Source organism: Labrus mixtus, chromosome 3 (genome assembly GCF_963584025.1).
Source record: "Labrus mixtus chromosome 3, fLabMix1.1, whole genome shotgun sequence".
Taxonomy (NCBI): domain Eukaryota; kingdom Metazoa; phylum Chordata; class Actinopteri; order Labriformes; family Labridae; genus Labrus; species Labrus mixtus.
In genome coordinates this window covers 11,594,115-11,617,519 of record NC_083614.1, presented here as the reverse complement: position 1 = coordinate 11,617,519, position 23,405 = coordinate 11,594,115, and the positions used below count along the sequence as shown (strand labels likewise).

The 23,405-nt window shown below is 42.2% G+C and overlaps 1 protein-coding gene across 1 annotated transcript; it reads left to right on the top strand.

Moving 5' to 3' along the window:
* Positions 1 to 81: 81 nt before the first annotated feature.
* Positions 82 to 23,405, top strand: LOC132958477 (desmoglein-2.1-like). Its single transcript, XM_061031334.1, has 15 exons — positions 82 to 230; positions 6,621 to 6,746; positions 9,085 to 9,240; positions 10,369 to 10,510; positions 12,083 to 12,252; positions 12,404 to 12,538; positions 13,939 to 14,124; positions 15,336 to 15,946; positions 16,942 to 17,084; positions 17,880 to 18,101; positions 18,354 to 18,602; positions 19,487 to 19,605; positions 21,276 to 21,602; positions 22,016 to 23,113; positions 23,161 to 23,405. The coding sequence occupies exons 1-14, from the start codon at positions 183 to 185 to the stop codon at positions 22,967 to 22,969; spliced, it is 3,588 nt and encodes a 1,195-aa protein (XP_060887317.1). The 5' UTR covers positions 82 to 182; the 3' UTR covers positions 22,970 to 23,113; positions 23,161 to 23,405.

The following is a 23,405-nucleotide window of genomic DNA, read 5'->3' as shown; positions in this document are numbered from 1 at the left end:
GGAGCTGTGAGGAGGGAGGAGAAAGAGTCTGACAGGTAAGAGGAGAGCAGGGAGGAGCAGAGAGACAGCGGCTGAAGGAGAGGATAACTTTTTTGCATATTGTGAGGGCCGTGCTGCATCAGGGGCTGATTGCATTCCTTCAGCAAAGTTTGCTTCAGTCTGCGTGAAGAAACACTGCAGGGATGCCTGGATTTCCAGCCTTCATTTTACTGCTGTACCTGTCTGTGAAGGTGAGTCCAGCTGTCCACACGTGTGTCTGTTATCTGCTTGGAAAGGGGGTTAAAAGGGTTTATAGTGATAGAAATATAGTTAAATGAAAGGCGTACAAACACAAAAATGCACGCAGGAGGATGGATTTGATTTCAGACATGGCGTTTTGGTGATTGAATAAAACTTGAATTACTAGAAGATGAATTGCAAAGATTTAAAGATTTTAAATGCATCAATATTTCATAATCGACCTGTATTTAAGTTCTCGGAGAGATCACTGAGCAGCGACCCTCATTTGCAATGATGCCGAAAATGCATACTGTACGTATACATGACAAATAAAATGAGTTAAAGCTACAACAGGAAATAGAATCAATATAAGAGCAATAAGAACAATCCAATATATATAATAAAATTAAAAACTATTTTAAAAGCTTGACATTACTACAATGATTAGTCAACAATTCAAATCAAATTAAACAGACAGGTATTGGGAGGTTAAGAAGAATGTTCCTAACGGGATAAAAGAGCTCAATTTCAGGTCATGGTGTGAAATATTCCAAGAGTTTGCAGCACTAACGCTAAAAGTAGTTTTCCCTAGGTCAGTCCTGGCATGAGGAACCTGGAGAACCAGTCTCATACTCGAGTGAGTTAAAGGTGGACCAGGGTTTTACTGTACATTGTTGAATTCCAGTTCACTAGTATCACCTTAATAAAGGTGCTGCCTGTACATTATGTTCTCAGCCCCCCCTCTTTCCTGTCCTACCTCATGTTTAGACAGAAACTGGGTTATTTTCCTTTTCTTTTTTACATTAAATCCAATGTATCTATGATGTGCTATCATGTCTTTTTCCATCCCTCTCCAGCCTCTGGCTCCGTCTGTCTGCCTTTTTTTCCTGTTCACAAACTGCTCACTGAATCACACGTGCTGGGACAACAGCAATTTGCTGTGCTGTCATGACCTGGTGTGACCGATGATTTGTTTTTCCACTCATAAACGGGGATTAAAAATGTGAAAAATGACACTGAACACTGAAAACACTGAAAAATGTGAACACGTTGAGCTAATTGATCTTATTAAGAGGGTGGGGCTGTAAATAGAAACAGGTGGATGCATGCTGAGGCGATTTAAAACAGCTTTGATGGTGTTGAGTTGTTCTGTTCATTTCTGCACACTGGCCTTTTGATTTGTTAAAAGTAGGGGTGTAAAAAGATTAAAATCATTCATCGCAATGTCTCGCTTTCGTTTCAATAGTTGTGCTGTCTTAAGCTGAGAGTACTTAAATTTCTGTTTGAGTTCTATCCTGCTTTTACTTTGAAATAAAGTAAGGACCGTCTGACCGATTAGATGAAACGAAGAAGTAAACTTTGTCAGCTGCATTGCAAAAGTTCCCAGTGATAGTTTAGAAGTGATGAAACACTTGAAACCATTCCAATATTTTTTTTATTTGAATATTTACAATGTTTGCATACAGAGCAACTCACGCAGAGGTCCTCTGTGATTAAGTCTATAATAAAATTATTCCAAATTTAAAATCCAACCACCACCCACATCAGCTTTCAGGCAAGACAAGAGATGCTGAAGGTAAGCTCGGTTGATTGCATGAAATGCAGAGGATGTGAGAATGTGTCAGCATTTGACAACCTGGGAAAGAAAACAGGTTAGCAAACTTGATCTGTATAATTGAAGCTGCATGTCTCATATATGTTGTCTTTATGAAAGGTCGTGTCGTCACATGAATGAGGTGTTACTGTCATGTACGTTGAGAGGTAGCGATAAATCAACGCTTCTGCGTCCTTTATAATATGATATTGTTTAATGGCTGTGTTGGCCTAATACACTTTGATCTTTGAGGATTGTATCTCGTTTTGCAGAAGTTCAATGTTTGCATGATGTCATCCATATTGTCGGCTTTACTTCATGCACTCTTAGTCTGCATGTCACCAGCGGGAAGGGGCTCCATTTATCATGCGCGTAACGAGCTGATGTGGTGCATTATGAAGCTTCTAAGTTTAGATTCTGGTCCTGAATGGTCTGATTTTGTTTGGACCAGAGAATGTACCCCCACACAGCCGTTTTGGACGCCCCTCAGTTTGCGGGCAAACTAAAAACCAACAGGTGTTGCAGCGATGGAAGCGAGCAAGAGAACTGGTTCAGATAGAAGTGATTGTACCCGACCTAAAAAGCCTCTGCATGTTTCTCATAAGCTCCACGAGCAGAAACGTGATCAAACTAGGATCAATATTGGAGATGTTTTTGAAAAATGGAGAGAGGTTAGAACGCAGAAAGGTTTAGGCCCCGGGTCCACTTAACGCTTTTTTCTCAGCGCCAGTGTCTTTTTTCAACTGTTTTCAATGGGTAGAGATTGTTGGCAGCAGAAAGCGGCCGCCTGGATGGAAAGCGTCTGACCTCTGAGCGCTCAAGTTGAAAATCTTTCAACTTTTCAGAAAGGCGCTGTTGACGTCACTGGCGCTCTTTTCAAAATGTTTGATATTCTCTGTATTTTAGCCTCCTACGGATCTTGTCTTGTACTCACGTCCTCCTCGCTCTGTGTCTACTGGGGTGAAAAAACGATCTCAAATATAAAAAATGCAGTAAAAAGTAACGGAGCAGTGTCGGTCATACAGCGGCCGTTGTCAACAAACTGTTGTCATAGAGACACGACGGACGGAGGGGGGGAGGCTCTATCCAATGTTTTCAATTTGGAATGCAATACCCATTTTAAACACTATATGTCAGAGTTACATATTACTCCTTTAAGTAGTAGAGAGTTTCAAATTTTGCCGCCTTTGCAGAGAAAGCAGACTGACCAAAAGAGGTCTCGTACATCGGAAAATCACCACTGATGGGATTGTGTGATCGTAGAGAGCTCTGAAGCCTCATGGCTAATTTAGAAAACAGTGATGCCACATGATTATTTACTCTAAAAAACAACAAAAAGAACAAATGTAGGACTTCCATTGTGTAATTGGATATCAGTATGGAAGTAAAACAGTGGATAAGGAGCTTGTCAAATGAAATATTGAAACAAATAATCACACAAAAGCCTCACAAACCTCGCTGCTTCGGTTTTGTCGTGTGGCAGCCCACATGCTTCCCTCACAGCCTCAGGCTCTAAGTCAGTAAATATGTCAGTGACAGACTGATGGCGTGCTTCCAACAAGTCTGATGTATTCACAGCACATTAAAACTTTTTGTTCCTCTCAAGGTATGAAAACTTTGTCTCTCAACATGGCTCACACATAAAGTTATTCTAACATACACATGGGCTGGTGTCAATAAAAAGATTAAGTAAAATGTAGATGTTGAACTTTTTTCAATCTGTGATACATGTTTCACTTTGTCCCACTCACTCTCTTTTTGCGGTGTGTCTGGCTCCGTCGTACACCATCCGTGTTGGCGGGAGGTGAGAGGAATCTGATTGGCTGTTGGGAGGTTCCATTTCTCTCCAGCTCTCGACACAGGTTCAGGAAAGCCCCTTGAGCATGCCGCTGTAGTATCCATGCTTTCACCCATTAGTGCGTTTTCTCCTTATTTGTTGCCTCCGCCTCTTCTTTTCTTTTTCCACTAAAAGACCAAGGGCTGACAACGCCAGCGCCATTTTCAACTTTTTATCAGATATTATTCTCCATTAGTAGGCTACCTATAACACGAGTGGTGCGCGACAGCAGTATGAAAATTGTCTTCTCGTATCAAAACAACGGACTACTGCCGCCTGCTGGCATGGAGAGTTATTTCCTCTCACGTATGCACAGAACGTACTTGTTGATTGGCCGTCGGCTGTAGTCTTTGTTGTGTGTTCTGCCACAACTTTTTGGCCATGATGTGAGGCAACATGAGGTAACGCCACAGGAGGCCTTCGTCGCCACTAGTTCTTTGCCGTCTGCTTGGTGTGTCAGGGCCTCAAGAGCATATTCAGCAAAAGAATGATATACATTTTTAAATCAGTGTCAAATTTTATGTCAGATAATGAGTTTCTTAAGTACTTTAGTAGCTGTTTGATAAGCAGGATAATGAATGATGAGCTTCACGTTGGGGTCCTCCCTCTCATGGTTCCTTTCCTCTATCACATTAACATTTAGCTCAGCACATGATCCCTTATATATCACCTGGTTGTCTGAGGGTGTGTGTGTGTGTGTGTGAGACTCCATCTTTATAAAGGCAAATCGTAGATTTTGACAGGATAATTACAAGATAATTACAGAACCCTCAAGATGGTTTCTATACTGATTAGAGCTCTCAAGAACTGCCGTCAATGTTGTGCTTTGCCTCTGGTCACTTCCTGTCAGCACCTGTGTGTCCAATCGGACTCAAAGCTGATCGATTGCTCTTACTGACATTGTTCCCTTTTTTCTAGATCCTTGCTTGTGTTGTACTTACTCTCTGATGTACGTCACTTTGGATAAAAGTGTCTGCTAAGTGAATTGTAGAATAGGATACCTCTAAATGAATCACAAGGGCAGTTGCTCAGTCTATAGCGACTTGGGTTGGGAACCGTTTACATCACGTGACTGTACTGACATGGAAGTAGAAGTGGTTACTGGAAGGGTGCCAGACTACTCCTCAGGTACTGACGAGTTGCCCTTTAGAAAGGCAACACCCCCCACCCCCCCATCTATTTGTTCATTCAGGCCTATGTGTGTATGAAATGTTGAATTTCCTTCCATGCTTTGATCCTCATATTTTAACTTATTACCAAGTTATCAGGTTTACAACATACTAACATCAGCATTTCTGTGTTACTGTATTTAGTAAACATGTGATACAGGGGTCTTCTTCTGGGCTTGTGTCTGTGATGAACGGTAGATTGAGGACAAGTAGTTACAGCTTCCATCGTAGCCTGGAGGTAGACAGGTGCTGGAATATCCTCAAACACAGAACAATAGAATGAACTGATCTAGGATTGGTGGATACATCTGGACTTAATTAACTAGATGAAACACGCAGGAGGACTTTTGAGAAACTGTAAGGAAGAAAAGCTGATGGAAACGAGTCTGAAGCTGCAGTTGTGCATAAATCAAAACTCTGTGAAAGTCCACCGCTGCAGTCGCTATCATCAGCTAAACTCTGAACTATGAGGTACATTAGGAGGGTCTTTTCTAGTGTGCACAAAACTCCACAAATGTGTACCCCTCCCCCAAAAACACAAACTCTTCACCGAGAGTTTTTCCTGCCAGCCACCTTATAAAATACAGGAGCAAATATTCAAGATAAGACAGCTCATTTGACCAATCATGACCTTCAGTCCCCTGCTCCCAGGCTATGATGGCCAATAGCCCTCCTCAGACAAAAGCGCCGTTACTCAGCTCAGCCGCCATAGTGCCTTTGTATATTCATATTGATTCCAAGACGGAGTAATATTCTTGTCCCAGTCTGTGATTTCACACCCCACATTTCAGAAGCACAACCACAGCGGGAGCTCCAGATACACACGGCACAGAAATGCACAAACACACTTGGCAAAGCTACCAAACACCTTTAGTCAGAGCATTCATGCCCCTAATTATGCACATCTTTAAATCAAAACATGTCGGATATAAAAAGTGAATCCCCTGTATAGTCTGAATCAATAAAGACATGACCTTGCGTGCTTGCATGTTTATAACTACAGTAAAAATTGGCATTTTAAAAGTATAGGCTATGTGGTGTGCTGAGCTAGTTCTAAAACAAAGGGGCTTGCTAGCAGAAAAGTGAGCGCTGTGATTTTTTTCAATATAGAGTGCATAAACTCTAACGTTGTTTTTTAGCTCAGTTTTCCTTAAATAGCTAAATGTATAGCCTAGCCTCTGGGCCTGTCCTCCAGTTGTGTTCTCAAACAAGGGGCCGCGCTGTGGCTAATAAACTTACAATAGACAAGTTCCCTAATACAACCCCAATTTAAAAATACTGAATTATCCATTTAACATGGGTGTTTAAGTGACTTCTGGGGCATTTGCAGCCACCCTCAAGTGGACATTTGAGGAACTGCAGTGTTCTGCACATTGGTTTAGTTTTGGAAAATACCAAGACATACTGTTTTGCTAATGTTCAAAAACTTGTTAAATGGACTGCACTTATATATAGCTTTAACATTTCACTTTTCATTCACACACACTGTTGGAAGAGGATGTAAAGTGCCCATCAGATGAACTAACTTATCCCATTAACAAACTGTTGGCTATGCCACTCAGGAGCAAATTGGGGTTCAGTGTCTTGCCCAAGGAAACTGCTATGAGCTGGGATCAAACTCTAAACCTTCTGATTGAGAGACGACCGACTACCAGCTGCCACCCCCTTTTCATTGCTCATTTATTTATTTTGTTAATAAAATTAACAGACATCCTACAAGTTTCCCTGAGTAATAAAAGTCCCAATGTCAGAGCAGCATCAGTACAGCGATGTGAACTGAATGTTCTCTTACTTTCTGCAGCTGTGGTGTTCGGGAGGCAGCGCAGCCGACAGCATACAGCTGAGACGCCATAAGAGGGACTGGGTTGTCCCAACACGGATGCTAAAAGAGAACATAGACTACAGCAAAAGAGGCTTTGTTGCAAAGGTAAGAAGTCTGCCAACATCTGTGCTCTGACGTTATGTGGCTTTGGTGTTATGAAAAAAATATAGCATAAAGTATGAAGAGACATTAGACTGCTTTCCACCTTAAAAGCTCCGGATGTAATGCAGACCTAAAGAACATAAATGAGATGTTACAAACCTCATCGTTGAAGCTTCACACAGTTTTTGGATTATGTAGCATGCACACAGATGCAGGTTTAAGTGTAGGTCCAGTTATTTGTGCAGGCAAATGTATTACTTTAATGTTTTAATATGATCGAAGGTGATCCACTTAGGCTTCATCTTTCTTACTGTAAAGAACGATTTTATCATGTTTTTTTTTCCCGAAACAGGAGAGGAGGAGGAGAGATGCATGATGGGTCTATCTCTGTTTTAATCCGGCAGGAGCGATAAAATCCACAGAAGAAATAAAACGTTATATGATTACTGTATGAATCACACATTCCTGTTTGCTTTATGTACATCTTCCAGGTCAAACTGGTAAATACACACGGAGCTCCGACACTGAGGAATGTTGAAAACAGTTCTAACAACACAATGAGGGGACTATCAGAAGCAATAAAGCTTGTTATGCTATGGTATAGTATTCATGTTCAGGCCTGACTTAAGCCTTCAAGGGAACATTAAACTTTAAGGTTAACGATCATTCAGGACTTCTTTGCCTCATTCGGTTCCACTTCTATCCAACTCTTATGATGAGTTTCCCTCAAGCACCAGCAGTAACTACCTTGTTTTATGAGTTATGTCTGATTTCAACATTGAGACCTTGTGTGCCCTTTATTTAGTGTGGTGACAGTAGGGAATAATAAGTGAAGGTTGTTGATGAGTGTTGTCACAGTTAAAAGTCGAAACAAACCCAAATGCAGGACACAGTTCAGAAGAAGCAATCTTTACTCACAAAGGGGAAAATGACTAGGAACAAAATCCAGTCAGCCAAACGGAGTTAAAGGGTTCACACTGAGGCAAAATCCAAAATCCAGGCTAGGTCAAAAAATCAAGATATATACGAGGAAAAATAAGCAAGAAAGCTATCTTGAAACGTGAACTGGTAAAGCCGATTTCTGGCCTGATTCCCCGCTTCCCACCAAAGTCAACAAAGGTGGTTGGTTCCAAAGATTATCTTGCCAGATTTTCCTGTGGAGTGTTAAGAGTGATTTAACCCTAGCCGATCTGATCAGAAGATCATCGGGCCGCTCCGATTTGACATCGTAAATTTTAAATTTGTAAGGATTAGAAAACCTGATGTGTAGGGGAGAACACAGAGGACGGCCGAGCACGGACTTTGTGAACTTTCACGTGGAACGTAACAATAACCAATGAGGAAGTAAGATGCCTGAAGCAGGAAGCGAAACAAACATCACCATAGCAACTACAGCAAACAGGAAGCATAAAGTTAGGTGGACGTCAGAAATGGAGGACCAACTTGATGATCTGTGGCATCAACAGCAGGGTTTATACAACGTGTCCTAATGACGATAAAACTGACTTTGAAAGGAGTTGGACAGAAATGGTTACCGGCCGCAATCGATATACCAGCTTGCTAACAGTTAACTGCATTTAGCTTGACCATCATGTTTGTTTACGATGGAGTTGCGTTTGACAGGTTTTGATAGTTGAGACTCTGGTTGTTGGTGAATTAATCTGTTAGTGTGTGACATGCTGAGTTGGTCGTCTCATTGCTCACCACAGGTTTTCATGTTTTGGCTCTTTTACATCAGTTAAAATTAACTTATTTTGAGTTGTCCAATAATATTTGGTTTGCCGACTGTGGCTAACATTAGCAGTGTTAGCACCTCAAGCATTCTGTCCTCCCTGCAGGTTAACATCCATACCTGTGCTAGATGTGGATACTGATTCCTTCGTCAATAGCCAGTTTAAAGTGACACAGCCTACATACACAAATAACTGCCAAACTGCACTGCTCCTATAAGATGCTATCTGCTCACTGTGCTTGTTTACATCAGGGTAGTGGAGCGGGGAGAGCAGGCACCAATCTATGTCTACAGCCTGGCTAGCTTTAGCTCAACATCGATGGGCAACATGTAAAAATGTTCATAATTTGTGTAAAATAATATTTATTCTAGTGCTGACGAGCAAGGAGTGACGATCTTTAATTAACGCTCACATCCCTGATTGGAATGCAAAAATATCCAGTCATCCTTATAAAATCGTTTTGGTTTTCAATGTACACTGCAATACAAACAGAATTAAAGGCTTTAAATCTCACAGAGCTGTAAGTAAATTTGGATTAAGTTGTGTGATGGACCACATTAAATGTAATGTGTTTAAGAACTTTACTGATTGTTATCTTTGTGATTCAGATCAGGTCAGACTGGGATGAGGAACAGACACTGTACTACTTTCTGCTGGGTCCCGGTGCCAGTGAAAATCCAATGCACTTGTTTGTTGTGGATCTGGAGAGTGGACTGGTATATGTCAAAGGAAAGCTGGATCGAGAGGAGAGGGAGACTTATATTGTGAGTACAAATCTCCACAACTGGTGGTTTTACTGAAGCTGCTTGTCAGAATGAATCCAAAATGAATGAAATAAAACTTTTGATACAACTGATTGTAAATGAAATGAGAGAAACATCACCTAAAAACCCCTGAAAGTCATTTCTGTTCATTGAAGAAAGAATGTGCGACTTTTTGATCTAGTAGATGTCGTCATTGAGCACCAGCATGAAACCAAAACAAACTGCTGTTTGGCGACACCTCCGCTATTCTGAGGCCTCCGCTCTCCTCCAGCGACACACCTCCAACCCCCTCCACTCACATTAGCAATAAGGAGTTGTGAATTAGAATGCACCATTAAGCACCATTGAGAGGCGGACAAAATTGTCCTTTGCTTGAGCTGCAATCCCCTGTGTCCTGCATTGTTGTGTTAGCAGGCTAATGTTAGCACACTTTGGTTAGCTCATAGCTTCATATTGCACATAAATTGACACAGAATGACCGTGAACTAAAGACACTTGACAGCCAAATAAGCAGTGAGTATGTTATTCAAGGTCGGGACTCAAGGTCGTCCCGTCCATGTAAACATCAAGTAAACACGGCTCAGACAACACAGCCAGCGGGACACATGCTTCTCACTCATTGTAGACAGTCATGACTCAGAGAGACATTTACACAGGATATACTTGATCTATGCTGTATTTATGTATAATATGTTGTACATTCTTCCTTTAAAATACATATTTACCAGTTTGTTCTTGCATTTTAGAGTTCACGCACCTGTAGGTCACTCTTGTTATATTTACCTTTCTGTTAAATAGAAATGTATCTGTTTCACAGCTGATGCTCCGCCATGGTGACCTAGATATATATGTCTCGTAACAGATAAAAACATGGACATGTTACCAAGAGAAAGGAAGTCTTTCACATGACACATCCTCTTCTAAATTATACCTCTGATGACTTGTACATAAACTGAAGACGTGAAAAAGTGATCATGATAGACAAAGAATAAAATGTCTTGCATAGAAACCTTCATCTCAAACCAACAGCAAACATCTGCTCTTTGCAAACGCTGAGCCTGGGAAAAGTAGTAAAGTGAAAACAAATAAAAGATAATTGCATGTTTGTGTTTACTTCTGTTTTAACAGCTGACAGGCGTGGCTCGATTTCATAATGGCAGTGTGGCTGAAGGCAGAATCGACCTGAGGTTTGATGTAGGGGATGAGAATGATAACCCCCCTGTTTTTGTCCCCATGCCTCCAGCTACAGTCAATGAGTCGAGTCCAGCAGGTAAAACATGAAGTCATACCATCTTCAGCCAACACCAATCAAAATATCATAAACAGTACATCATCAAAACACTAGAAGAAGTAAGATGCCAGCTTGGTTCTCATGGTTGGACCCTTTTCCACAGCTCCACATGTTTTTGGGGATTATTATAAGGTGCTATGAACAGCATTTAAATGGCACCAGGTGGCATTCACTGTAAACTCAAAGTTTGCGGCCATGCTTCAGTGTCTGGAATGAGGACATACCTTTATATATTAATCCCAACCAGCTCTTGAGGCATTAAAAAAACTATTCACATCTGAGGATGTCCAAGATAAAGTTGAGTAAAGTGTTCTGATGAATAATGCCATATCTGAATCTTAACAAGATCAGCTGTTTCTGTGGAAGGCCAGTTAATTAGCCTCAATATACTGGCAAACACTTAACTAGTACGCTAAAAGGCAATACAAATACACAAGGGAACAAAAGATAACTTGAGACAATGGAAACATACTGTAGTTCCAGGAAACACTATACTTATATGGTGTTGTATGAGCCAAACAATTTTTATTTTATTAGCGTTATTTTATACCAGGTTATGTTGTGTTATTCCAAAGTTAAGGCAATGACTGTATAAGTAATAACACAAAAAGACACTAGGGGGCCTGTTCATAAGAATGCTCTTTAAAGGTCCGATCTGTAAGATATCTACTGATTGAAATGATAAAGTGACCTTACTATATGATCAGACATTAAGGAAACATGCTATGTTGAAGTGCTGGCTTCTCTGACAACAATGCAGCAGCCAGTATGTCCTCCTTCTAAGTTTAGATTCTGGTCCTGAATGGTCTGTTTTTGTTTGGACCAGAGAAGGTAGGTGGTTTCAAGGCACCCCCACACAGCCGTTTTGGACGCCCCTCGGTTTTCCAGATATGAGACTAGTTATCAGGTCAAACCAACAGGTGTTGCAGCGATGGAAGCGGGAAAGAGAACTGGTTCAGATAGAAGTGATTGTACCCGACCTAAAAAGCCTCTGAATGTTTCTAATAAGCTCCACGAGCAGAAACGTGCTCAAACTAGGATCAATATTGGAGATGTTTTTGAAAAATGGAGAGAGGAACACAGAAAGGTTTACAGACCAATGTAGAGCTGGCTAAACACTGAAGCTTCCGTGTCTGTGACATGGCAACCTGCTTGCGCATGGGCTCTAGGGAGGAGGGGGCGGGGGGAGACAGCTCTCTTCAATGTTTTGAATTTGGACTGCAGTACCCATTTTAAACACTAGGTGTCAAAGTTAAATATTGTTGCTTTAAAGTGAAAGTATTATTTTCATGTCACCATACCAATGGCTTTAAAAATCTGTGATTTCCTTATACTTCACACAGCAACATTTTTTATATCAAATCATAAATTGATACCAGTCAAGTCATGGCTTGTTTGAAACTCCCGATTAGGCTCTCATTGTGTTAGTTAAATCTCTGCATCATCTGTTAAGCTCCCACCCCACAACCATCCCCCACCCTCCACCCTCCCAAACACCCAAACACTGTTATCTGAAATACTGAATGTTATCCTCTTCTGTTTTCCACCAAGGGACTCTAGTTGGCAAGATCACAGCTACCGATGCAGACAAGGCAAACTGTTCCCATTCAAAGATCACCTACAGCCTTGTGAAGCAGGAGCCCTTTAATGGCACGGACCTCTTCTACATTGACAGAAACACGGGGAACATCTACGTCAAAGAGAACACATTGGACAGAGAGGTCAGAAAGAAAACGATGGGGAAAACCTTCTGCTTTACTTCTTCAACTCTAATATACCTTCAATAAATGCTAACACATTGTAATTTGGTTGACAGAATTGTTTGGCTCTGATTGAATGATAAGCATACTTTTGGTTCTGTGTTACAAACAGACACAAAGCTCCTACGTATTAACGGTTACAGGAAGTGATATGGATGGAGCTCCTGGAGGCCATACAAGCACTGGGACGATTGACGTCATAGTAGTGGACATCAATGATAACAAACCGATGCTGGAAAAAGACGAGGTATCAAGACTTAGTTTCCATTGAAAATAACAAACAGTGTCATTAAAAAGTAAATAAAAGACTGTAGTTTGAAATGCCCTAATCCCAGGTACAAAAAACATTTTGCCAGGTGAATGTATTCCTGGAACGTTTTTAAACATTTTAAACATAAGTGGAACAGTTATCAAATATATCCTAATAACACAGCTAGAAATTAATATCAAAAAAGAAAGTGAAGTCAAACTCTCTCTGGGTTTGTTGTTTTTAGCACTGTGTTCACACAGATGGGACAGCACTTTCTTTAACTTGTATATAGAGTACGTCACTCAGAAGCTCAAGCAAGTTTCATATATATTTTTTTACCTGAACCCCTCCCTTTCCAACTGTAAGCCCTGCCACCATGTGGGGGAAAAGAGATGGCCCCGCTGTTTGTAAGGTTGGGGAAATAATACAAATGAAGGAGAACCAACAGACTTTCCAAACTGGAGAAAAGACTTTGTTTAGTCCAAAATATTTCAAAGAAATAAGAACCTACTCATCTTTGAGCTTCATATCTCATAGATTGGGGGGCGACTGTGGCTTAGTTGGTAGAGTCAGTCATCTCTTAACCGGAAAGTCGGGGGTTTGATCTCCACATGCAGCCACATGTCCAATGTGGGAAAGACACTAAACCCCAAGTTGCTCCCATTGCTTCGTCTGCAGTTTATGCATGTGTATGAATGGGATTAGTTACTTCTGATGGTCTCTTTACATAAAAACCTCTGCCAGTGGGGTGTTGCTCAAGGACACATGGGACATATTGCTGCAGGAGCTGGGGATCGAACCCCCAACCTTCCGGTTGAGAGACGCCCCTGTGGCTTTGAGTAGTCAGAAGACTGGAAAAGCGTTATACAAGATCAAGTCCATTTACCATGTACCATGTACCATAAAAAATCAAATTTATTAAATGTCTGAATACCAAAAATGCAAAAACCATAGTCATGCAAAGACACAGACTATGTTTTGGTTAAGGCCATTAACCGTCTGAGGTCCTCTGCCGTCTCGCAACTTTGTGCATAAATTAGGTCCTAACTGGCTGCTGGCTATTACTACTTCATATCTAAAAGATAGACATGATACATCATTACACCACCTTTTTTTTAATTTTTTAATTTTTTTAAAGATTTATTTTTTTGGCTTTTTGGGCCTTTAATGGATAGATAGGACAGTGGATAGAGTCGGAAATCAGGGAGAGAGAGTAGGGAACAACATGCGGGAAAGAAGCCACAGGTGGGATGTGAACCCGGGCCGCCCGCTTGAGACAACAGCCTCCATACATGGGGTGCGCGCACTAACCATTGCGCCACCAGCGCCCCTACACCACCTTTTTTAAACCACAGTGTGTAAAGGTGAAAAAACGTGTCTGTTTTGTTCTGCTGTAGTATGCAGGGAGCATTGTGGAGAACACGGCTAAAGTGGAAGTCATGAGGTTCAAAGTCCTTGATGCTGATGAGGAGCCAACCGACAACTGGCGGGCCGTTTTTGATATCGTCACTGGAAATGAAGATGGGACGTTCAGCATTCAGACTGATCCAAAAACCAATGAGGGTGTCCTGATGCTTGAAAAGGTACATCTGTCTGTACAGCTGCTGTAGTCCTGACTAAGTTATATACTGCTTTCAGATGATGTATACTATTTCATCGAGAGGGTTTGAATTATCACAACAGCCTAATCGTTAAACCTTACTTGTGTTTTTTGATGACATACCATAGTCATATGACATTTTATTTATGAGCATGCAAAGTACAGGCTTTATTCGTCATTGGATAGTCTTCAGGTTAGTAGGACACTTGTAACGATGACCTTTAACAGTAAAACTCATTTGACTTAACTTTCACAAGCAAGGACCATGCCACAACAATATGCATTTATTAATGATAGATTGAATGATAAGACGATGAATGTATGTTAAGTTAATGATTATGATGGAAGAGAATGTTGACAGTTGGCTGGTGTGGGAGGATGGACTGACTACAAAGCAGAGGGAGACTCAGGATCTTGGTTCTGTCTCAGGCATAAGGCTGCCCGAGATTGGTCCTAGAATTAGACAAACAAGATGAGGGGGATGGACGAGAGGAAGAGAAGGGAGGGAGGGTGGGTTGAAGAACTGAGACAAACAGGGTGGAGTGGGATGGCCCCAGTTCCACCATGCGGTCCCATTTGGTTCAGTACAGTTTGGTACGGTTTGGTACAGTAAACGCTGATTTTGTCTTCGTTTCCACAGCCAACTGTACCCTTACACATCACTAAATCACAGGGCCGCGACATATTGTAAACAGCCAATCAATTAAACAAATAAGAAGAACATGAGACAGTAAACAAAGATCAATGATTCTTTTGAAGTTCTGCATCTCCGGGGCAAAAAAAACAAAAACACCCTTGAAATTACTCTCTCTAAAACCAAAGAACATTTAAACATGGTGTGTTTTGTATTTGTCCTTTATTACCGCTGTCGCACCGGAAGGGAAGATTATTACGACCAATCAACAGACTGGAGTGTGTCTAGCTCCAACCTTTAGGGACAGATCGGTACGCTTGGCACCCCGACAGAAGGGTGTCAAAAAAGTAGGACGGTACGGATCAGTTATTTGGTACCTTTACCAACTTTTGACAGTGGAAATGCTAATAAAGGCATACCACCATGAACCGAACTGAACTGGGCCACTTGGTATTAACAAGGCTTTAGTAGGCTTGTCAGGAGATTAAAGGTGTGTTTTAGGAGTTGTCCTGCTCCCGAACCTAAGTCAATATATTACCTTCATTTGTTTCTCCTTTCAGCCTGTTGATTTTGAAGAAAATCCAGACATCAAGCTGGGAGTGGTAGTGACCAATGTTGACCCATCTATGGGAGGTGGAGGTGGAGGCGGCGATGGTGAAGGTCAAGGAGAGGGAGGAGGAGACGGAGGAGGAGACGGAGGAGGAGAGGGAGATGGTGATGGTGGAGGTGATGGAGATGGTGGTGGTGGAGGAGAGGGAGGTGGTGGAGGAGATGGAGATGGTGGTGGTGGAGGAGAGGGAGGTGGTGGAGGACAGGGAGGTGGTGGAGGAGATGGAGATGGAGGTGGTGGAGGAGGTGCAAATGTTGGAGTTGCAGCAGGAGCAGGTGGTGACATCACAGCTGGTGGTGGAGCTGGAGCAGATGTTGGTGTGAACACTGGAGCTGGTGGCTCCGCTAAGACGGTGAAAAGGAAAAAGAAAAAGAGGCTGAGAAAGGGCAAAGTCTACCCGGTGAACATTGCAGTGCTGAATGAGCCCGAGGGGGTCGCCTTTAAGCCCCTCGTGAAGCCTGTATCTGTTTCGGAAAACCCAGAGGGAAATCCAATATCGGAGGTGATCGCTGTCTTCACGGCCACTGACACTGACACTGGAAAGCCTGCAGAAAATGTTCGGTGAGCTAAAGACGCATTTGACTTTCAACTTGATGCTTCAAAATGCATATTCTCAGATCTCAATGTGGACTTTAAAGCTACTAAAATACTCACCAGTCACAATATATGAATACATTCTTTTTTTTCATAACATTTGTAGCAATCTGTTTTAGGAAATGTACCCAGCTTTCAGAAAATAGACACACTGGAAGCTCTGTTTCTGACTGATACTGATGTTCATTGTTAATAAAATCTAAATAGTGAAATACATTGTAATGCACATGTGTTTTTTAATCTGAAACTAGAGGAAAAGTCACAGGAAGTCACAGTCTCCATACTGAGACAGACACATCTGAGAGGCTTGCCAAGGCTCTAGTGTGGCTAAACCGTAGACTAACTATTTTTTAGCAGTGGCAGCGCTAGCCTAGAGGTTATGTCACGCACCCCATGTTCGGAGACTATTGTTCTCATTGTTCGGCCCTTGTCTGCATGTCATCCGCCGCCCTCTCCTCCCAGCATTTCTGTGTTTCTTTGTCTTATCTAATAAAGGCTGTACGGGAGCCCTTATGTTTTAACTAATCCCCTCATGCACATTCACACCATGATGTTTATGTCTCAGGGAGGAATTTGGTGTTCAGTGTCTTGCCCAAGCACACTTTGACATAATTTATTTTTGTGCATTTTATGCCTTTATTGAGCGATACAACAGGGAATATACAGTAGTCCAGAAATTGGGGAGAGATAGAGAGAGAGAGAGAGTGTGGAATGACATGTGGGAACGGAGCCACAGGTTTGATTCGAACCCAGGCCGTCCACTTGGAGGGCCACAGCCTGCGCACATGGGGCTAGTGCACTAACCACTAGGCCACCGGCATGCCGACACTTTGACAATTTGATTGCAGGAACAGAAATCATACCACCAACCATCTGATTGAGAGATGACACACTCTATCACTGAGCCACAGTAGAGTAAAAAATGTCAGTTTTTGTAATGTTGTTACACCCTTTCTGCACAGATATGCTAAAGGCCATGATCCTGACAGCTGGCTGCTGATCGATCCAGAGACCGCAGAGATTCGACTTCAGAAGGCCCCAGACAGAGAGTCTCCTTTCTTGGTTAATGGAACTTACTATGCCAAAATACTGGGTCTAACTCAGGGTAAGCTCTACCGTATTTATTGTTCAACATTAAAACCTTAAATTCAGATGGAGAGTTCAATGTTAGTACTGGAATATGAGGTATTCTATTATGTGAATGGAGAGGAACTTGAAATCTGGGCTTTAGCCTTTTTGATGAACTGCTGTGATAAGATGATTTTACCGACTTGAACATTTTAAAGGTTACATATTCTCATAGTCTCAGAGATCCCCAAAACATGTCTGTGAAGTTTCTTGTTCTAAATACACTCTGATCCTGTATTTGATCATGCCTCTATTTCAGCCCTGCTCAGAGCAGACTGTTCCTGTATCTGTAGCTTTAAATGTAAATGTGCTGTGTCTGACCACGCCCCCTCTCTGGAAGGGCTCGGGTTGCTCGGGCTTTCTTGCTCCATGGCCTATTGTTTACGGTGAGAAGGCAGACTCAGAGGGCAGAACAAACACCTAGCTGTGGGAGTGTCACCCACCTGGGGGAGGGGTTACTGCCCTTTGTGATGTCATAAAGGGAAAATCTCCTAACGGCCTGTTTGAGCACACATTTTCTGAAAAATGGAGCCGGCAAAAGACGGAGAGGATGGACTTTTCTCATAATTAGGGGTTTGTAGACAGACTAGGGACACATATTAGTGTTTTAAAATCATTTTGCATAATATGTGACCCTTAAAGCTCCAATACGACATACTTTGAAGTGAAGACTTCAAGACTGAACTACCAGATAATGTGAACATTTGCTGCTGTTAAGATGCTTATTTTACTGACATTTATGGCCTTGCTAAGTCTCTTTTGGTTTCCACAGACATGCCTCCAAAGATCGTCACAGGAACAATAGCACTGCAGGTGGGAGATGTAAACGATAACTGCCCCACACTAACTAACAATGTGGAGTACATCTGCTCAGACACTCAAGTAGTTAATGTCACAGCGATGGATGAAGATGGAGATCCAAACTCCGATCCTTTCAGCTTCAGACTCCTGGAGGAAGAGAGCCAGGGAGAGTGGAGGATTGAACCTCTGAATGGTAAAGTACTTTTTGAAATAACCAGTGTGTTATAATTTTGTTAAGTCCTGAACATGTGGTTTAACCTCTATCACTGTAAAGTCCAGTAATGTTTCCAGATGAATGTCTGTCTTTGTTAAAGATGGTCCACACAGGGTGAATCAGAGATGAATTAGCTTTGTAGCTCGCTCCTTATTAATAACATGTTTTTTTTAACGCTTGTCTATGAAAAAAGGGTTCATCAAGTAAACACTCTTTCTTTCTGGCTCCCAGCCACCAGTGCATCCCTCAGGGTTTTGAGTCCGCTGTGGCCTGGTCACTACCAGGTTGCCTTCATGATCCAGGACAAGCAGGGTCTTGCCTGCACAGACCCCCAGTACCTGGACCTACATGTGTGCTCCTGTGATAAGGAAGAGACCTGTAGAGGTTTAGAGGCGCGAGCTGCTTTTCTCAGGACCACATCTTCTACACTGGGAGGGCTTGGAGTGGGAATGCTGATCCTGGGACTTCTGACACTGCTAAGTGAGTGTTAGCATGACTTCTAAATGTACCAAAAACACATAAATGTGATTGGATTATGCTGGAATGAGCATTAAAAAATCCTAATTAAGTGTCCCTATTGATAGGCAAAGTTCTTTTGGATATCCACTGCCGTTGGGAACAATAGTATATATACTCTTAAAGATAGAGTCAGTATGTTTTTCTCTAGAATAATAAAATATAGACTCATACAAAAATTATGCTGTTCAATCATCTCAAACACACTTCCATACATGTGTGGTGGTTACTATGTCTGCAGAGACTCTGTCCTCTGATTGGATTTTCATGATTTGTTTGTTTTACTTGATGGGTCATTTCTGGGCGGGGAGCTGGTTTGTTTCCTCCAGCTAATGACATCACGCAGGTGAGTTTAGGAGTGGATACAATTCAGTGATTGGACGTGATCCAAACTGGCGAATATGACACACATGGACGTAGCGTCAAAGAATAGAAAATATAATCATAGTGAGGTGAAACACCGAGCTTGTAAAGCTTGTTCCAAAGCTTTTACCCGTCTCTTTTCTGTTGAACAGGCAGGAGAGGAACATCAGAGATTAGCTTGTGCTAGCGTGCAGTAGCTTGCAGAGTAGGTGCAAGCAGTAAAAGTACACACTACGTCCTGCAGTGAGTGAGCCTGAGTGAGCCCCGGAGGAGGGGCCTCGTTTGAATGTTGTGTTTACAAACTGCAACCAAAAAAGGCAACTGACTACACCTTTAATGATTTGATCATCTGCATCATATGCTTGATTAAAAAAAAATCTATATTTAAATTTAATTCTACAAAAAGCCTTAAATTTAAATTTTTCTCTAGTTAGTTCTTAACTTTTCTCATGAGTGTCTATGTTTTTTTTGTTTTTTTTTTACAGTTGTAGCTCTCTTGCTGACGACCTGCTCATGCGGAGTATCAGGAAGCTTCTCTGAACTTCCTTTCGATACCAGTGAACACTTGATTGTGTATCATACAGAGGGCCGAGGAGAGGACAAGGTATGATTTAAAGTTTCAAGCAGACCATGGCTGTGTCTGACATCAAACACTCATTCCCTCCTCCATACTGACTGTATAGGGAGTTATATATATTGGACTATGTAGTAAACTCATTAAATATCATTTCAGACACTACTTGCTCAGCTTGGTAGCTGACAGTGACGTCATTGCTGTCGCACAACTTAAACGTGCAGCTTAACAAAAAGAGTAAATAACAACATAAATATGAATTAACTAAAATCATACTGAATGTTTTTTCACTTAATAGATAAAACACCACTTTTGTCTTGCAAAAATCTTTGAACCGCAATGCATGATGGTACATATTGCTTCGATAGTGACCATCGGTCATACATCACTTCTCACAATGCATTGTGGGATACAATGATTGCACTTGTACGATCATGCTCTCTCAGAGTTCGGACACCACTACAAAATGGCATGTGCACTATAAAGTGAAAAGTGAGAGATTTCAGACACAGCCCATTTGTTTGCTGAAGCATATTATTGGTACACAACAATCATTAAATTGAATTGTGTGTTATAATGTTTTCAGCTTCTTCTCACATGTGGACTCTAATCACATGATGGATGTTGTGTTAAAGTGCTTTAAAGTCAGATCTGCTAAAAGCCTTCGGTCCTTTTGACTTAACTTGAAGCTCCAGATGTGTTTTTCATCAACAACACTGTCATTACCCCCCGACTCGTCACTTCTTGTACCATGTCTTAAATTAGAGTTGTAAAACCCACGCGACATATTCTGACAGACCTGTCTTCATATGAGTCGTAACTTTGTGTTTAGCATAGCTGAGCGGAGCATTATTGCTACATCTTAAAAAAAGAAAAGATTTGAGGTTTATTTTCGACAATCCAAGAAATATGACAAATATTACTACCTCTATTACTTCCTTCTTTTATGAGTGATTATCACCAAGGTTGCTGCTGGTCTGGTATTCCCTCTGTATAAATGTATAAGCAGCACAATGCTTGTTAAAGTCATTCATATTTTCATAAAGCACATGTGAGATATTGTTTGGTCTAGCTCCAGGATCTGGCAAACAATCAAGCACAAACAATTCTGGGTGGATCTAAAATAAGATGGTAAATGGAAAATGGACTTGAGCTTCTATATTTCTTTTCTAGTCTTCTGACTACTCAAAGCGCTTTTACACCGCAGGTCACATCTACACATTCACACACTGACCCCCAATTCACACATACTCTGTGCTCGCCGTCATGGGTGCGCTCTGCTGCGCTGAATTCACAGACTGGGACTCCAATAACACACGGTTGTGGAATCAATATGAATGTACAAAGACGTGATGAAAGCTGAGCTTAGTTAAAACACTTTGCTAAAAAAAACTATGCTCTGTTTTTGTTTCAATTAGGACATCGTACATAAATTAAAATTAAATTAATAAAAAATATTTTGAGCTTTTTATGCCTTCATTTTAGAGATAGGAAAGAAACCAGGAAGATAGTGTGTGTGGGGAATGACATGCGTGAAAGGAGCCACAGGTCAGATTTGAACCTGGGTTGCCCGCTCTCAAGGACTTAAGCGTCTGTACGTGGGGCTGGCACACTAACCGCCAGACTACTGGCGCCCCTTGAGGCAAATGTTTTTGACAATGGAAACCTATTTTTATAATCTCTTTTTTTGTTTCATTTAGGACATCCCTCTGCTCAGCTCACCAGTCCAGACATCACCCGCTGCCATATCTGCTGCACAGGTCAGAAACGTAGCCTCAAGCCCCAAAGCAAACACATCACCATCCTTCATGACTCTCAAAATGGGCAGTGCCAACAACACGTACAAGTCCAGCGGTGAGGCAAACACCAGGATCCAGCACAGCAGCTATGGAGAATCCGGGAGGAGCTGGAGAGAATCCAGGGAGAGCCGGAGAGACGTCTACTCAGCGGAAGAACAGCTGACATGGCATGACAGTATTGATGACATTGCCCTCTCTGATGTGTTCCTGCATGATTACTACTCACAGGTGAAGACCTCTTAGGTTACACATTATCATGGAGGATTCTGAAGTTGTAGGTTGTAAGAATATTGCTTGTGTTTTATCATCAGCTCAAGGTGGCATGTGTGTAATTGAGTCAGGCATGTCAGCAGAGTCACTGACGTGTTGTTTTGAACACCAATGGTCAGAGGACCATGGGTCACAGTTACAGATCTACAGTGCGTCACAGGCAGGACAGTCATGCAGCTGGCAATTCATCCAAACTGAAGGCAGGTTTATCATGTCATCTAAATGTTGCCTAAAGCACTAGTGCAGATAACTACATGTTGAGGGTGCACATCTTCCAACATGTACTGAATGTTATCGTTGTGGAATTTCTTCTGACATTGGCAGAGACAAATGTAAATGTTGTTTCACTGTCTTTGTTGATCTCTATGCAGAAGGCGAGTTGTGCTGCAGCGGGGCAAGCAGCATGGGATTGTCTTCTGGAGCACAATTATGAGGGCTTTGGCTCCCCTGCCGGCTCGGTGAGCTGCGGCAGCAGCATTTTGGAGTGTGACGATGACCTGCAGTTTCTTGATGACCTTGGGCCAAAATTCAAGAAACTGGCTGAGATCTGTTCCCCTCCTAGACCTCAGACGCCTCCAAAAAGTATCACCATCCCTGAGTTGAAGAAGGCCGACGTCATTGCTGAGACCAAACCAGACCGTAACCAGAATGTCAGCATGGCTCATTCATCCAGCGGTGCCCTGGGCTGTAATAGAGCATCCAGCAGCCACATGCATGAGCACAAATCTACCAGCGTCAATGAAGCAGCTTCCAGTATGCAGAGGCAAACTCTACATCACACCAGCAGCATGTCACCTCATGTCAGTCCTGTTAGCACAGCCATGCTGCCCTCTCCTGGTCATATGCTTCTTTTACAAGAGCAGCCTGTCTTCTATACCACTACCCATGTGATGCAACCAATGCACTACATAGTCCAACCACAGCTTCAGAGCAGCTCTGTGCTGCTGGCTGAAGCTCCTGTCACCAACCTGCAGGGCATGATTCTGCTCAATGGGAGCCCTGGAAACATGGAGCACATCCTTCACGGGAGAAACACTGCCGGGACTTTAACTCTCGGTCGAACAACAGGCAACGCAGTGTTGGAGGGGATCCGGGGAGTTGGGATATGGCAGAGATCTGATGGCTCAGGAGAGGTGAGGAGTGTCAGAAAGGGTGGTCGTAGGATCAGGTCAGAGGGCGGAGCTGGGACGGAGCTTTGTTCCAGTGGGACGCAGATGAATGTTGGAGACGCAGGGCCTGAAGAGGAGCAGCTAGTGTTCACACAGAGGAGAGAAAAGAGAAGAACAAGGTCCACAGCATCGGGAGGGAAAAGTTTCATGTCGTAGAATATGTTCTGATATCATCAGCACTTCCACACAAGAAATATTGTATGCAACCATCAGAACCCTTTTATCAAAAAAAGAAAAAAACATGCAGAGACTGTTGAACTGTCCTGTAAGGAGATTTAGTACATCACATGTTCTTATATTGTGCACACAAACTTGTTCATGTAGAGTGAGTCATGGGCTGTGAGCAGTCTTGGCTCCAGCATTCTTATTTGATAACAACAGAAGCATTAAGTCTCTCACAGCCATCTTTGAATTAAAGGCTGCAGAAATAGCTAAAACACAAAAATAAATCATTTAGCCCTGGGTCCGAGGGGTGGTGGGTTTATGAACCTGTGTTATGACCCGTCTAGGAGAAGCCAAGAAACAACATGAACAGAGACCCAAACCCCTCACTTCCAAAGAAGCCACGGAGATCAGTTTAATTCCTTCAATC

Coding starts and splice junctions, on each gene's coding strand:
- LOC132958477 (XM_061031334.1), top strand. CDS start 183: ATGCCTGGATTTCCAGCCTTCATTTTACTGCTGTACCTGTCTGTGAAG. Junction 17,085..17,879: donor AATACTGGGTCTAACTCAGG/GTAAGCTCTACC, acceptor TGGTTTCCACAG/ACATGCCTCCAAAGATCGTC. Junction 18,603..19,486: donor GGGACTTCTGACACTGCTAA/GTGAGTGTTAGC, acceptor TTTTTTTTACAG/TTGTAGCTCTCTTGCTGACG.